The sequence below is a fragment of the Amblyomma americanum genome, chromosome 1 (genome assembly GCF_052857255.1).
Source record: "Amblyomma americanum isolate KBUSLIRL-KWMA chromosome 1, ASM5285725v1, whole genome shotgun sequence".
Lineage (NCBI taxonomy): Eukaryota > Metazoa > Arthropoda > Arachnida > Ixodida > Ixodidae > Amblyomma > Amblyomma americanum.
This window is the reverse complement of record NC_135497.1, coordinates 558,142,246-558,159,870: the sequence shown is the minus strand read 5'-3', so window position 1 is coordinate 558,159,870 and position 17,625 is coordinate 558,142,246. Positions and strand designations below refer to the sequence as shown.

The 17,625-nt window shown below is 43.4% G+C and overlaps 2 protein-coding genes across 2 annotated transcripts in view; one reads left to right on the top strand and one right to left on the bottom strand.

The window, feature by feature from the left end:
* Positions 1 to 17,625, bottom strand: part of ValRS (Valyl-tRNA synthetase) — a 359,853-nt gene that overhangs the window by 312,826 nt on the left and 29,402 nt on the right. The window lies entirely within an intron of this gene.
* LOC144113316 (uncharacterized) lies at positions 386 to 17,401 on the top strand. The gene is made up of 3 exons (XM_077646351.1): positions 386 to 492; positions 609 to 723; positions 16,093 to 17,401. The coding sequence occupies exons 1-3, from the start codon at positions 386 to 388 to the stop codon at positions 17,266 to 17,268; spliced, it is 1,398 nt and encodes a 465-aa protein (XP_077502477.1). The 3' UTR covers positions 17,269 to 17,401.

The following is a 17,625-nucleotide window of genomic DNA, read 5'->3' as shown; positions in this document are numbered from 1 at the left end:
CCTTTTGTGTTCAAGGGAGTTCCGCCGCCGCTGCTGCGGAGACGGGCTACTGCTTATATCCATCGACTCATGCGAGGCGATCGATTTCCGCGGAGAACCCGCGGGGGTACGGATTTGTGGCTTCTCCCTACGGGGGGAAGCCGTGTGGCCTACCGGCTCAGGGGCCAGCGAGCCTTTCTTTTGAGATGACAGGGCAGCCTTGGCTGCACCTGTCAAAGATGTGGATGGCCCTGCCTGGGCAGTGGCCTGAAGTTGGGGTGGTGTATCACCACTCCCGCCAACTTTGGTTGTGCCAGAGGCCGCCGTCAGGTGCACCTCTGGAATGTCAATGGTGCCGACACCAGAGTGCCGTTCGAGTGGGCGACGGGGCAGGCACACATCAATGATGGTGTACTGTGTGCCCACTGTCACCAGACGCCGCTCGGCCCCCCGGCGCACGACGTCAACATATGACCTGGCTGTCTCTTCCTTAAACTTTTTCCTTGCCTCAGGGTAAGATATATTTTCTCGTACTTTCAGATTGATGATTTGTTTTTCTTTCTTGAAAACTTCACAGGTTCGCGAGTAGGCTGCGTGTGGACCTTTGCAATTCGCACATTTTGTTTCAGTTGCTTGGCAGTTGTCGGTTTCATGTTCGGTTTCGGCACATTTGCCACAGGTCTCCTTGCCTCTGCATGTCTTGCTGCCATGGCCATACCTTTGGCATTTGAAGCATCTCCTAGGGTTAGGAATGTACGGGCGCACTGGGTACCTGATGAATGCAACTCGGACAGACTCGGGCAAACGAGTGCTGCCGAATGTTAGAACAATGTGAGGTGTTTTTTCTTCTCCGTTACGCCTTATTGTGATGCGGCAAAGGGACGTCACGTTTTGGTTACGCAAATTCTCGAGGAGCTCTTTTTCATCCTCTGCCATTAGCAAGCGCTCAGAAATTACTCCCTGAACGCTGTTCAGGCTTCTGTGGGGTGTTACAGTAATGTCAAGATCGGCAAGTTTCTCTTGCTTGCATAATGCATCACTCTGCTTTTTGGATTTCACTTGTACAAGAAGATCTCCTGAGGATATTTTTTTGCTTCATATTCCTCGCCTATGTTAGCCAGTAGCCACTTTTGTATTACAAACACTGATAGTGCTGCCACTGGAGCGTTTTGTTCAACAGCGTGGACTATCAGGAACTGTGGGAAATTTTCAGTAGATTTTGCAGTTGGAACTGCGATTTCTTCGGTGTGGTACCGTTTCCGGTTCCGATCGTTTTTTTGAGGGGGGAAATTGAGAATCCATGCGGCATGTATGGATTAAGGGTTCCTATTCTGTCACTTGTCTTCACCCTTATAGACACAAGAAGGTCCCAGAGCCCCCCACCTGGTATACAGATGGGGAGCCCGTCGGCCGGGGCTTGACCAGGGCCCCGACCGCCACCGTTCATGGTTTCTACCCTTCACCTTAAAACCTATCGTCACGGTGCGGATGACAGCTTCGGTATGGGAGCTAGGGTCCGTGGTGGCACCAAGCACCATCACCTTGAGGCTCAAGGTGCCCTTGCAGGGGAGGCAAATAAAGATAAAAGGCAATAAAACGGCACCCTCCCGTGCAACCCAGCTGACTAGCAACAAACCTAACAGCAAACGGTTCGGCAGTTTCAAATTTCACAGCAACACACAGCGATGCAATGGCACCAATCTTCCCAAGCCTGCCTTGAGTGCATCTGTGTGCAAGCTGGTGGTCTGGCACGGCAGGCAGGCAGCGTAAAATATGTGAGTAAAGGATTCTTTTTTTTTATAAACCCAGGTAATAAATTAGGACTGCACAAATTACGCAACTAAATATGGTAGCTCTCTTGCTTGAATTTTCTTTTCAGTTACTTCTACTACTAGTGCACAGGCTGGAAGTCTGCTGTGTAGCCATTATGGCAACCTCAAGCACATGTAGCATCCCGTAGTTTCACAAGTGAAAGTACGCCACCCCACAGATGGTCTCTTGCAGAGTTTCAGAAATGAAAACAATGCATTCTTTTTAAAATGTTCGCTGCGCTGAGAGTTTCAATGTGCTGAACTAAGTTCACTGAATGTCACTTGCACTGGGCACAACTGATGTTTCAGTGCAATATTTTGCAAAAGTTTGTTAATTTGAAAAGTTTGTTGAAGTGGTGCTCGCTCGGGTGGTATTTCTAAGTATTACGTAACTGGACCACGCCAATATGTAGTTCTTCCAGATGCCTAACCAGCCTTGGTACTTTCATTCACACAGAACAAAGACGAACATGGACAAGAGGGAAGACACCACAAAGCACCACAGCCTTGGTAGTCATTACTTTTACCTTTAAGGTAATAAAAAAATTCAGGCGGGCACTTATTCCCTGATCACCCGCTGTGGTGGCTCAGCGGTTATGGTACTCAGCTGCTGTCCCAAAAGACAATGGTTCGATCCCGGCCGCGGCGGTCCAATTTCGATGGCGGCGAAATTCTAGAGGCCCGTGTACTATGTGACGTCAGTGCACGTTAAAGAACCCCAGGTGGTCAAAATTTCCGACGCCCTCCACTACGGCGTTCCTCACAGCCTGAGTCGCTTTGGGACCTTAAACCCCATAAAGCAAACCAAACCAAACTTAATCCCTGATCATGTGTGACAATGCAATAGCACAGTGCGATTTTCTGCATGCTTGCATGATGCAGCTTCCAAGCCCCCCTATTTTTTGCTCTTCCTTTTGGACTGACTTGCACACAGATGCGTATAATGCAATGACCGCCAGCGAAGCTCATCTGTTCCCTTCTGTTTTCTTTTATTTAACACCCCACGGCAACACGAGATGGCAACACCATCAAAAGGCCGACCGTCGCATAAAAAAGTACCGAGCTCAGCCTACACATTTATTACCACTAGTCACAGCACCGCTCGTGCATCGCACAACAGTACAGTATGATGCCTCGATAAAACCAACATACGGCAAGATGGAAAATTCTTCCTGTGGGTTCAAGTCTCCCTCCATTGAATGTATGCAAATGCATAAGAGCAGTCATCTTTTGTGTGTACACACATTCAAGAACGCATATAGCTAGAAGCACCAAAGAAGCTGTCATTCATTGTTGATGCTTGGGATGAAATATTTATGAGTCATGCACACAAGAATGATCCACCAGTCATGCAAAGAATACTTCAATCACCAAAAATGACTGCCTCATCCATCGTTCCAGGACAGGGGAGCAATAAAGGCCATCAAGCCACAAAATCTCATCTGCAACTACTGCAACAATAATGGCCATGGTGATAGCACAAAAAAGGACTCAACGATGCATTGATACTACAGTCAAATGTCACAAGAGCAGCACAGTTTTAGGCAATCCTTACTAGAGAAACCTTTTCTCAAGTTTTCGCTTCATTTCAGAGGCCACAAAAAAAGTCAACTTCCACATACAGCACTGTCAGCACAAAACGATCGCAAACTAAGCACCAGCTAGGGTGGCTTCCCCGCATTACAGCCGTGTCGTGTGGAAAGTGGTAGGTCAGAGCGAAAGCTGCAACACCACAGACGTCCATGCAGATGCTTCCGGGGATCTGCCGACAGGTGCGAGAGACATGAACAGGCTACCAACCCTCCATGCCGCTGTGTTTTCCATGGCACTGTTGCAGAGTGCGAAATAATGCGATAAAAGTGCAAACCTTGGACCGAACATTTGCCACATCACTATCAGTCACTTGTGTAGCGCCTCCGGGCATACGAGCAGGGCGAGCAGAAATTGCATGTGTTTATAATATTTAAGAAGAGTTCGATATAGCCAATAATTCGCTGTATCACAGTTTGACTGTCTCCGGGAATGCATGAGCCTTGAGCACGAACTGAACACGTATTGTCTGCCATTAGTTTGTTTTGCTACTGGGTCCAACGTAGCCTGAAGTTGCAATGTTTCTAATGTCCAGAACTGCACGTATGGATTGCGAACTCAAATACAAGACTGCAAGCTGGTGCATTCATTCCAGGACACTTCCCTGCACATCCTTTGAAAACATCCCAATGGACCATGTCGCGTCAATTAATTCCAAGGAATATAACAGCTATCACTGTGACCAAACGCCAGTACCTCCAAAGTGGCCTGCCAAATACTGGGTCTTCTCCCCACAAGCACCAAAAAGGTGCTTCCTTGAGAAAAACACTGCTCGTAGTGCCTGGTGCTCTCAAAACAAGCCTCACCACCAGAGGAGCTGCTCTACAGATAAGTGCCATGCAAGCAGGCTAACCTTCACAGAGAAGAAACAAGAGTGCAGACGCAAAGGTATCTGCAGAGGATGATATGCACACGACGCTAGGCCCACTTAACATGGAAAGCACACCACTGCAAAGGTAGCTGAAGCATCCTTGTGTGAGCAAAGTCCCCTCAGCGTGCTTGCGCAAAGCAAACTGACAGCACTGCGAGGAGTGCTGATGAGTGAAGGGCGAGTTCATGATGATTCCCTACAGCACAGCAAACACAGACAAGAGGGAGACGAGACAAAGCAGGCGCCGACTTCAACTGAAATTTATTACGGGAAGGGAAGAATATATACATCACGAATTTTACAAAAACGGAACCATCATACAAGGCGCAAATTAAATGCACACGTGTACAATACAAAAGAAACCCTCTGGCCAGAGGAAGAGATAACGCTGGACGTTCATGCTATCAAGAGCTTGCTTTGTCTAGTCTCCCTTTTTGCTAGGCTGGTGTGAATAATGCTGCAACACTCTTGAGCCCAATCCACAGAAACGAACCCAAAGAGGGTAAGTACTTTTTCTGGGGGTTAAAGAATGTAAACTTCAAAACATGATGGCAATGCATTCTGCTCTTTGTTGCCACCAGTGGAGGCTTAATTTAGTAATGTGGTGTTACAAAAATCAACTCTACAAAGAAATTAAACATCAAACTCTATAAAAATAAAAGACTACTTTTCATGGTGATGATAAGCACTGCAAAACATGCCGATTCTAGCACTGCAAAATGTGCCAATTCTCAAGAGGTGGCATTATAGATGAAACAAAACCAGTTGCGAGACAAAAATTCTGCTGCTAAATCCTACCGGCAAGAACAGAAACACAGCTTCCCTGGTCCTGCCAGGTGGCAACAATCGATTCACAGCGATTCCAGAAAGGAAAAGTGCGGCGAAGCCTGCCAACTGCCATCCGAGTGGACACCATTTGATACTCGAGAGCAGAGCCCGGCCCAGGGCCGCGGTTTCAAGCCTGAGCCCAGCCCAGGCCCGCTACATTATCACTTTACTGAGCCCGGGCCCGGCCCGCCAGGCTTGATGTGAGGCCCAGCCCGGGACCAGGCCCGTTTCCGTAACAGCTCAAGTGGTAAATGGTTCAGAGTGCAAATAGTCTCATGCTGCACAAGTAAAGAAGTGGCCGGCAAAGGCGCTAAAATCACAATGGAAAAAACTGGCTCGATAAATACACAAGGAAGAGAACACAAGGCTTGGCGTTTTGGGTAGTGATCTTGACTGGGACTAGCCTCTCCGAGAGCAAAACGAAAAGAGTTGCATGAACACGCAATAAACTTTGCGCTTTAATCAGTCATTTTTTAACTACGCGTGATGTCGAAATATTAAAACGTACTTGAAGCCGTGGCAATGGAATTTCATTTTTTATTGAGCACTATTTCACAGGTTGAATTACGGCCTCATGGGGTGCGTGCCTGTGGTGCGAAAAGTAATAGAAGCGCCTCTTTGTTGCGCAGTACGTCTTCGAAGACCCTATGTGGCCGAAACAAATATGCTCTTCTCCAATGGCCTTTCTCGTAGCGTCGAGATGCGTATTGGGAGACGAGGACACACTGTCAAATGCTACATTAGAACACTGCCCATCAAAATTCAAACAAAGGCCCTTCTCCAGCGCTTATTATGAAACTCCAAATGTCCAGTCGCGAGCGATACCACAAAAATGAGCATATGCGGAGCGCATTCTGGCAGATCTGATGGCGTGTGCTGCTGACAGCTGAAACAGCCAAGTCAGTGGTGTGGTGTACTTAGTAGGCGAGCGCACTCGTGCAAACGAGCTGTGTCAGATGTTTCAAAGCTCCATTAAGAAAGCCGCTGTAGTGGAGCCCTTTGCGCAATTTCTTTTTAATTTCTCTTGTGTCATTCAACGCGGCGAGGCATGCGCGTCCGAAATTACTTCCCAAGTAATTTGCTTTTTCCTTGAACAAGGTCATTGCACAGTGAGTGATGATGAATAAAGCCAGTTTATTTTACTCGCACGGAGTGAGAGAAGCTTATTTGTAAACTGGCTTTATTCATCATCACTCACTGTGCAATGAGTAAAATAAAGTAATAGCAGTGGTTTATTAATAAACCACTAGAAAGATTTTAGCCCTGGGATTCTCTCAGTTCCTAGATGTTTCGGGGAGCAGTCGAAAACAAAAATTAGCATTACTTGTACTTTTTCTCTAGTAAGAACATGCCCCTATAGCAGACACCAAACATAAGTAAATAAGTGCCAATGGACATCATGAACACCACGGCCGTATATCATCTGTGTCGCTACTAGAACACCCCACCTGTACTTCGCCCTACAATAATCAATCGAAAGCCGTACGCAGCCCTCTATGTACGGGACTGAGGCCGGCTCAGGCCTGGCCAAAGAGCACATTTTTCGACCCGGCCCGGGCTTTCGGGGCCGGCCCGGGCTTTCGGGGCCGGCCCGAGAACATGCAGTGCTCTACTCAGGAGTTCAATATATATCAGCTTCATGGCCAGCTGCATTTGATATATAATGATAGAAATTGCATGAGTTTGTCAAAAATATTTACAGAGAGTTCGATATAGCCAATAACTCGAAATATCTGTGTTCGTTATATATCGAGGTTTGACTGTACTGTAAATGATTACTTTCTACGAGGACCTAATTTTCACGTTTTTTACGAATCACAAACACCTTGCGAAATATTTTTCCTGCAAATAACCTCAGAAAAAGTAGCTGTAAGGGACCTATCACAACTGCTTCCCGAAATTTAGTAGTCACAAAAAGGCCGCTCGTTAAATTTCGAGACAGGTGACAAACAGGAAAAATACCCCGTAATTTGCGTGAACCTGAAGCCTCGACGGTTGCCACCAGCTTTCAAGATTGAGTGTAAAGGGCAGTTGTCAAAAGGGTGCAATAGTGCCTACCTTTGAGAAATGCCACGTTCAACTTGATTCACGCGTATGCTCCACAGCTCTTAACACAACAGGGAAGAGCGCGAGTCAATAAAGATCATCGTGTTGTACTTCACGAATGATATTGAAGTAGTGTCACTCACTGAAAGTGACGCTGAATTTTTTTTTCCTTTATTTTTTTTCTCAGTAAATGCCTAAGAGGAGGCCAAGGCTAAAGGCTAAGAGCCTGACGAAGCCTTGGCCCCTTGTACATGCGGTTGCATCGATGAACAAATCTCGCAGATACACTTGGGTCAGTATGATTGCAATAAAAAAAATACAAGTTTTCAAAAGGCAAAAAAAAAAAATGTACCACCCTGTATATCAGTCCGAAACAATTCAATCATGCAGTACAAAACAAGACTTCTGGTTACGCTTGCAAGTCGACACAAAAAGCAAAGGCAACATTATGCATCAAATGCGAAACCCGCAATAAGACGTCAGAACCATATACACCACGAAAGGAGAAAAAACAATCTCAAAATAATGTGGTTTTGGAACAATGTAAACCGCAATCTCAAAATAATGTGGTTTTGGAACAATGTAAACCGCAATACATGTACAGTGGCAATACAATTTTCATGTACACATCCCGAAAAAATCTAGAATATGGTTATTCAACCATTAAAGCAAGTCAATGAGCCGTGTATGAAATTCCGGAGTTAACCAAGATGCTTCTACATACACTTTTAATAATAGCAAAGGATTTGTTGAAGTTAACGTCTATTTCAGAGCGGTTCAACAATTTACTGAACTGAAAAATTATCGTTTGCCTACCGTAATTGGTTCGTATCTTTGGCGCTCTCCTTTTAAGATCGCGGATCGGGTATGTGCTCACATGTTCTATCGGAGGGACATGCAGTTTATTTCGGTAGATCCATTGCAGTAGTTTGAAATAATAGATCTGGTTTGCTTTATATAATTATAATTGGTTTTTTTGGGAAAGGAAATGGCGCAGTATCTGTCTCATATCAGTATCTGTCTCATATATCGTTGGACACCTGAACCGCGCCGTAAGGGAAGGGATAAGAGAGGGAGTGAAAGAAGAAAGGAAGAATTAGGTGCCGTAGTGGAGGGCTCCGGAATAATTTCGACCACCTGGGGATCTTTAACGTGCACTGACATCGCACACAGGTCGGGTTCGAACCCGGGAACTCCGGATCAGTAGTCGAGCGCCCTAACCACTGAGCCACCGCGGCGGGTTGGTTTGCTTTTAGCGTACTGTTTTTAATGAAAAGAGGCCCGGTTCGCAGGTTTCGTCTATCGCCTTTGTAATTCTCACACAAGCGTAGTATCTTTTTTTGAGCAACAATTAACTTATAGTTATAGATTGTGGTGGTGCCCCAAACTAATATTCCATAACTCAATCTGGAGTAAAAAAGGGAATAATATAGGATCTGTTTTAAGGGTGTAGGTATAAGGTTCCGGATTTTGGAGATGCTGCCAGTTATTTGCGCCAGTTCAGCTGTTAATTTATTAACGTGCGTGGTCCATGAAAGCTTTTCACTGAACCATATGCCCAAAAATTTGTTCTTTTACCTGCTCTATAAAATTTCCGTCATAGGTTATATTTATTGTTGTGTAGTCTCGCCTACTTATCGGCTTGAAAACTATGTACTTTGTTTTGCCTGTGTTTAACCTCAATTTGTTGTTTGAAAGTCACCGTGATAATTTACCTAGGTATTCATTAGCAGCCTTTTCCAAGCTTTCTTTGCTTGCTCCTGTGAAAAAAACATTCGTATCATCCGCATATAAAACTATATCAGAAAAGCCATTTATTGAAGTAATATCATTTATGTATACTAAGAATATAAGTGGATCTAAGATGGATCCCTGGGGCACACCGTATCATTTATGTATACTAAGAATATAAGTGGATCTAAGATGAATCCCTGGGGCACACCGTATAGAATTCTCATTTTACTGGATGATACGCCATTCATGTCAACATACTGGCAGCGTTCACTTAGATAATTTTTTAATAAATTCAATGCTACGCCTCGTACGCCGTACACATGAAGCTTTTTAAACAAAATGTCGTGCTGTACAGTATCGAAAGCTTTTCTTAAGTCTAAAAATAATCCTAGGGTCAAAAGTTTGTTTTCAATATTTTCCACAATCTTTTCTTTAATATGAATCAGGGCCATTTCCGTTTCATTTTTTCCTTTGAAACCCATACTGAGCAGAGGTTATAATCTGATGCTTTTCAAAAAAAGACACGAGTCGGTAACTTATAACACCTTCAAATATTTTTGAAAAAACTGGCAGGACAGAAATCGGGCGATAGTTATTAATGTCTAGTACTCCACCACCTTTATATCCGGGTGTGACTTTGGCAATTTTTAGTTCTTCAGGATACTCTCCAGACTCAAGCATTGTGTTAATAATATGTGCCAGTATTGGACTAATAATAGATGCGGTGTATTTCAGCGGCAGGGCTTTTATTTCGTCGTCACCAGCTGCGGCACCATTCATTAGTTGCGCGATTTTTCTCTCAATTTCAGCAGGAGTAGATGGCAAAAGCATGATCGATTCTGGCAGGTTATGTCCTTGCGGGTGGTTATCTGTGCACGTATTTTGCCCATCATAGTGGCCAATATTAACAAAGTGACGATTCATTTTATCTGCCAGTTCCTGTGCATCGACGTGCTCGTTGCCGCTCAGTATCTCTTGCACACCATCTCGTGTCTGCTTTCTGCTCATAAGGTGGTTAACCACGTCCCACATTTTTCTCTGGTCTCGATTAATCTGAGTAAACTTTTTCTGATAAAAACCGGATTTTGCTTTTTCCAAGTCCAAATTCAGTCTATTCCTGAACTTTTTATACTCAGCAAGCAGAGTAGGATCACGATTCTTTATGAAAGCATGGTACATTTTATACCCTTCTTTTATTCTTTTATATAGATCTTTTGTTACCCAAGGTTTTCTTATTTTTCTGTTTATTGTCTTACTTCCTCGCAGAGGAAAAGCTGCATTATAGCACGAAAGATACTGAAGAAGAAACTTTTTATAGGCTGATTTTGGGATGGTGTCTTTAAATATGGGATCCCAGTCTGCTTGCTCTAGAAGAGAACGGAAGTCTTCCAACGTGTTTTCGTTCATTGTACGAACCAGTAACCTGTTACGCTTCCCTTTGCCACAGTTTTTCTCTGCGACAGAGACCAGGCAAAAGATTGGCATGTGGTCACTGATATTGCTTGTTATCACACCACCAGACAGATTCTCGACTTCAATGTTCGTGACGCAGACATCAATACACGTGGCTGTATTTGAAGTTCGACAATATCCTGGTTGGTAGCATTATCATATTTTTGCAAGCATGCTCATGAACAATATCTAGAAACTCCTTTGCGCATGGACCATCAGATAGTGTATCAATGTTCACTTCACTGAGAACAAAAGAGGCAGATAGATTCCCAAGTGATTCCAGGGCGTTTTCGAAAAAAATTATAAATTCCGCTACAATGGCAGATGGCGGCCTGTACAGTGCACCGATCACCACATTAGATATTTTAACAAAAAGGCTTTTGATATTTTCGTTCAACTTAGTTAGATGATCAAAAATTACATATGGGTAACAATTTCTGAAGTATATGGCTATGCCGCCGCCTCTCCTATTTTCTCTACTAATGGTTACGCTCTTATAACCCTGATTGTGTGCCGGCACACCGGCATTCGTCAACCATGTCTCAGTAAGGACAATTACATCAAATTTTACCATATGTGAGTCGAGCCACATTTCGAAATCATCTATCTTGTTTTTAACACTTCTCATATTCAATGCATCGTAGCAAGCAGTCCATTCCTATTTGTGTACGTTTTGTTGAATGTAGGGCTATCATAATAGGAACAACAATTTCCCTGCCTGTCCATTTTAGGGGTTTCTGTAGCACATAGAAATGCGGGTAATGGCATTTAGCTTGAAATCTTCGCAATATCTGCCATATTTGCTATCCTCACAATGTCTGCCTCCTCGTCCTTCCTAGCCAGAATTCGGCCGTGAGCAAACCACACAAACTTCCATCTGGACCTCAATGGCTGCACCGAGTTTTTTGCTTGTGCCAGTCAGGTGTTCGCTCACGTACACAGGAATGCCTTCGCCGCCATAGTCAAGGTCTTTGGTGTCAATTTTCTGCTTCTTACATTTCAACAAGAGTTTGTCGCGCTTTATGCACTGCACAAAACGGGCGACAATGTTCTTCTCGTCGTATTTCAAGGTACTGACGCGGTGGCACACATCGATATCAGAATCAACAATTGGCTCGTCTACCAGGCTTCCAATCCTTTTCACTATGTCTACTGCATTGCCTTCATGAGGTACACCTTTTATTTCCAAATTGCTCGCTCTCATATACTGCTCGAGTTCTTCATTCTTTTCGGTCAGCTTTCGGTTTTCAGCAGTTAGTTCTTCATTTTGTTCAGTCAGTCTTTGAACTTCTTTCCGTAGCTCTTTCACCTCAGATTTGATTTCGTTGGCACCGTCACATATGTCACTAGAGTCAAGTCAAGTCAAGTCAGTTTTATTTACATCATTATGATGTGGGCAGGCTCAGGCAAAAAGCGAACGATTTTCGCTTGAGGGAGCCCGAGCCCCCCTACATGGCGTACAGCAAGGGCAAAATTTTTTTTTTTTTTTTTAAGTACAAAATCCACACACGCTACCTAACAGAATATAATACAAAAAATTCAGAACAATCGATATAAACTCTTGGTACATGTTCATTAATACGCAATACATTGGTGTTAACATAGATGCAAAAGTCATTCGTGTCACACTTTTCACACAAAGGGAATACAGTGGCTTACAAAAAATGATTTCTTAGAGTTTGTGTACTAGATGTTTCAAGAGAAAAACGTTCAAAGATGAATTTGTTTAGTAACCTTGGAACTGCATGACGCATCATCTGTCGACCATGTTCTGTACGGCAAAAGGGAATGGTCCAACGTTCGTGTTTTCGAAACGAGTATGGTGTTGAGTTTGTTTCGAGGGATGACAATGCTGTCAAGAAATTGTCACCGTGAGAAATGGATTTTTTATATCTTATGGCTAAGAAAAATTCGTATAGCTTATGAGCGGGTATGATTTTGAATCTCTTAAACAGTTCTTCGGTATGTGCGAGGTAGTCAACATTTGCTATATAACGTACTGCTTTCTTTTGCAGCATGTATATCTTGTGCAGGTTAGTTTGAGTAGTAGAGCCCCAGACAAGGAAACAGTAGTTAACATACGACATGAATAATGTGTTGTATATTATTAATTTAATCGATACGGGTAGATAGGAGCGAAATTTCGCGAGAATTCCGACGCACTTTGATAAATTGGTTAAAGAGAAGCTAATGTGAGGGTCCCAGCTCATGTTCTTGTTAAAGAAAATTCCTAGTGTTTTTACTGTGTCAACCACCTCTATAATAGAGTTGTCTATTTTTAGCCTAAGATCTGATGTAACGGCACTCTGCCGGTAATGAAAAAGTACCGCTTTTGTTTTTTTACTATTTATTATCAAGGAATTTGCTGTGCTCCACGATTTCAACTTTTCTAACACACTGTTTGTGTTTGAAATGAGCAATGGAATATTATTGCCACTAAATAAGAGACTGGTATCGTCTGCATACAGAACATATTTTGGAAGGTTACTGATATTTGTTATGTCGTTTATGTATACAATAAACAGTAGCGGTCCTAAAATGCTTCCTTGTGGAACTCCAGTGGTTATAGGTTGAAGAGTTGAAACATGCTGATCTATTGTTACACATTGATATCGATGCTGTAGGTAGGACTTTAGTAGACAAGCTGCAGTACCACGGATTCCATATTTTTCTAGCTTGTTGAGTAGTATTTGATGGTTTAGACGATCAAAAGCCTTCGAGAAATCCACAAAAACACCTATGCACATCTCCCTATTTTCAAGTGCCTCCAGGATTATCTCTTTTTGCATTAGTAAGGCTGTTTCAGTAGACCTGTTTGGGCGGAAACCATGCTGTGACGGATTAATGAGGTTAAGTTTATTGCAAAAGTTCATGAGTCTTTTATGAATTACTCTTTCTAGGCCCTTAGAAAAAATCGGCAGAATAGAAATCGGTCGATAGTTGGACATATCGTTTTTATCGCCACTCTTGAAAAGTACAATCACTCTGGAGATCTGCATTAATTTGGGAAAGCAACCTGTTGATAACGCCAGATTATATATATAAGTCATTAGGGGGGCAATTACGTTCAGCACATATTTAACTGGAATAATTTGTATGCCATCAATATCACGTGATTTGCTATTTTGCAACGAGTTGTATATATTACATACCTCGCATTCATCTGTCGGATCAAAATAAATGCTGCGGCTATTCCTAGGAATTGTGCTGCTCAGAGATTGAGGGTTTTGAGAACTGCTGACAACATCTTTAAAAAATTTGTTAAATTCTTCGGCAAGTTCTCTACCATGTATGCGGCGGCCCTGAAAAACGAGATCTTTGATAACTGGCGACGATGGTGTTCTGTTTAGCAACTTGTTTAGTTTTTTCCATACGTCTGCACTATCTTTACAGGATTCCTGTTGGAACTGATGCTGCAAGAAACGCCTCTTTTCATTTCTCAGGAAGGAATTCAGCTTATTTCTATATTGCTTAAATATTTTTAAATCTAAAAGTGACCTCGTTTTGACAAACTTTTTATATAATCTAGCCTTCTTTTTTATTCGTCTTAAACATTCACGGCTGATCCAGGGCTTTCGGTTGTTATGATGTGGCTTTAAAATAATTTCTCTAAAATGTTCACAGTAAATTCGCTTAAAAATGCATATGAATGTTTCATACGCCTCATCTGCAGTGTCACAGTGGAATACAACATCCCAGTTTTCATTCACAAGACTCGAGTAGAAAGATTCCAAGGTTACAGGGGTGATGTTCTGGACAATTACTGTCGTCGAAGTTTGCGCATGCGTTCTTTTATCTTCACATTCAACAAAAAGGTATATGGGAAAGTGGTCGCTCATGTCGTTACATACAACTCCTGATATTACTTTTTTTGCATCAATGTTAGTGATAAAAAGGTCTATCAAAGTTTCTGTGTACATTGTAACACGTGTTGCAGTTTTAGTAAAGATAGCATGACCATTTGCTTCTACTGTCAAAAGAAAGGTCTCCTGCGCAGGGCAAGATTTTAGCACATCAACGTTGAAATCACCCGCAAGTAATAATTCCAAATCATTTACATTCACGTAGTTGAATAGCAATTCAATGTGGGAAATGAAATTATTGAAATGACCGTTTGGTGGTCGGTAGATCACGCAGTAAATGTAGTTTCTCGATTTCAAGCATAGGCATTCAAAATCTTCAGTCAACAGAGACAGTTCAGGAATTATTTCACATTCTAGATTATTTTTGCTAAGGATTTCAATCCCCCCACCTTGTTTATTAGGTCTGTTTAGGAAGAAACTATTATATCCATCACGCCTGTAAACCTCTGTAGCTGTTGAATACCATGTTTCTGTCAACATTATTACGTCGAAGTCAAAAACAAATTCATTTAGAAGGATAGTAAGCTCATCTTCTTTATGCCTTGCTGATCTTATGTTCAGATGAAAGGAACTCAAGCCAATTTTTCTCGATGTATTAAACGTGGTGTTTATGTCGAATGGAGACTCTGCCATTTTACAGGCGAGATGCCAAATGTAAACAAGTGAAGACGCTTAAACCATTTTTTCCACGTCCTGAGCATTGCGAAGGTACAGAATCGATGACGACTCTTCCTTCCTAGCAAGAACCCTACCATTGCTTGTCCAGACAAATTTCCACCCGTTAACTTTCTTTTGTTCAATAGCCATGCCAAGTACTCGCTTTAGCGCTGGACAAAGATGCTCGTTGATGAAAAGGGGCGAGCTCGGTGAAAAACCCAGGTCCTTAGTTGACAAGCGCATTTTACGTGCTTTTTGGAGCACAGCGTCTCGCTTGGGACGGCTTTTGAACTGCACAACGATATTCGGTACAGTGTGGGGGTTTTTTGTAGGAACGCGATGACAAATTTCAATGTCGCCTTTCGCAATAGGCTCCTTTAAAACCTCCCCTATTTTATCAAGAGCATCAGGAAGGTTTTCATCTTCAGAGAAAGGTATCCCTTTAATCTCAAGGTTCCGATTCCTTGAATACTGCTCCGAGAAAGTCACTCGATCCTCGAGCTGTAAAACTTGCGTTTTGAGCGCTTCGCAGTCTTTTAATAGCTTTTCATTAGCCGCTTGGAGCTCTTTGTTTACTTTTGTGAGCTCATCACGTTCTTTCTTGCTGTCCTCGAATTCTTTGTTGAAAAATTCGAGACTTGCTTTTACTTCCCTTAGCTCTTTTCTTAGATCCCGTTCAAGTTTTGCTTGAAATTCGCGCATTTCCTTCCTAAGTTCAGTACATTCACCCATCTCAAATGCAACAAAACAGTGCACACAAGCAACGGCGTTGGCAGCAGTTTGGGCAGAAAGGACAGAAATGGAATTTCACTGTATGCAAAACGTTCTAACCTGCAATGATAGCGGACAAGATTTAGATGGTCTTGTCGGGCTGCCCTTGCTGCTGCCAAGTGATTCCTCGGTGGAAACGCGACCCTTTTTGTAGCAGGCGCTTCCCTGGTGGACGTGACGTCACCGGCGTATTGTTGTCGTCACGCTGGCTGCCTTCCTTGCCGACGCTTGCTTCCAACACCGATGAAATACTGGCCACGCTCTTGATGCTGCAATGATAGCGGACAAGATTTAGATGGTCTTGTCGGGCTGCCCTTGCTGCTGCCAAGTGATTCCTCGGTGGAAACGCGACCCTTTTTGTAGCAGGCGCTTCCCTGGTGGACGTGACGTCACCGGCGTATTGTTGTCGTCACGCTGGCTGCCTTCCTTGCCGACGCTTGCTTCCAACACCGATGAAATACTGGCCACGCTCTTGATGCTGCAATGATAGCGGACAAGATTTAGATGGTCTTGTCGGGCTGCCCTTGCTGCTGCTTCACGCTGTCTTTCAAATTTCGCAGGTCAGCCCTGGCATGGCAGCAGCCTCAGCGGCAACATGCTAAGGAACCCTTTCTGTTTTGTGCTGCAGGTTGTGGCGCTTCTGCTGCGAACTGAGCTATTGTCATGCAGTTTCCGCGCTGCATTACGCCACAATGAAAGCCTTGGGGCGTATCCAGTATCGTCTACATGTGTCGGTGACATCTGCCTTGTGGATGATCCAACAGCGCCAGTTATCATCGCCACGCCTATGCCAACAGCGGTTACGTCGGACCACATGACCCGATTCCCAGCTATAAAAGGAGAGACAGCACTGAGCCTCATCAGTGGGCATGGCAGCAGCCTCAGCGGCAACATGCTAAGGAACCCTTTCTGTTTTGTGCTGCAGGTTAGTCGGTACTTACCTACTAAATGCTATCGAAGTGATAACCGCTTCTTAGTGCTGCTGCCCAGCCCACTACCTTTGATGAATGTTTTCGACTATGTCATTTCTATACCAAGAGACCTGTTGGTATGTGGCGATGTAGAGGCAAATCCGGGCCCTACAGAAAAAGAAATGCTTTCAGAATTACTGGACGGCCAGGGAAAATTGACCGCAGCTGTGGAAGCTTTACATTACTCTCAAACCGATATTGAGCGGAACATTTCAGCTCTGACCGACCGCATAGAAGGTCTTGAAAAACAGCTGGTAGGTTTGCACGCTTTGAACAACCGTGTGAATGTAATAGAGGACACTGTCGCGAAGGTTGACAAGCAGTTATCAGCACTCATCTCCAAAGTCGATGACTTGGAAAATAGGAGTCGCAGAAACAATTTAGTTATATACGGATTAGCTGAGGAGGATGAAGAGACAGTGGCTGATCTTGAAAGAAAACTTATTACTGAGGTCTTTCAAGACAAATTAGAGTTAACTGTCACTGGCACTGAGAGGTGTCATAGACTTGGTCGCAAAATTGGAGATAAGAAACGCCCCGTGATAGTGAAATTTATAGATTACCGAGAAAAGGTTTCGGCATTAAAATCAGCCTACAAGCTAAAGGGTTCCGCAACTTCAATCTCTGAAGACTTCTACCAGAATGCGGGAAATACGAAAGCACCTGTGGAAGAGTGCCACACAGGAAAAAGATAATGGGGCCAAAGTGAAATTGGTGCACAATAAATTGTCTGTTGACAGTGTAATGTACGGCTGGGATGAAGTGAAAGGTGCCCGTTTCAAGTTAAACAGTAAAAATAACTGACAGTACAAGCATGTTCCTAAATCACTAAAAATATTAAATGTAAACTGCAGAAGCATAATAAAAAAAATTAGTGAGTTAGAAGGAATTTTACTTTGCGAAGATCCAGATATCACGGTTTTAACAGAGACGTGGTTAAATGAAACCGTTTACGATAGCGAATTTGCGCCAGCTGACTACAGTGCACTTAGGAAAGACCGTGGTAGCAAAGGAGGAGGAGTTGCCATAATCTTTAAAAATTATTTAAATAT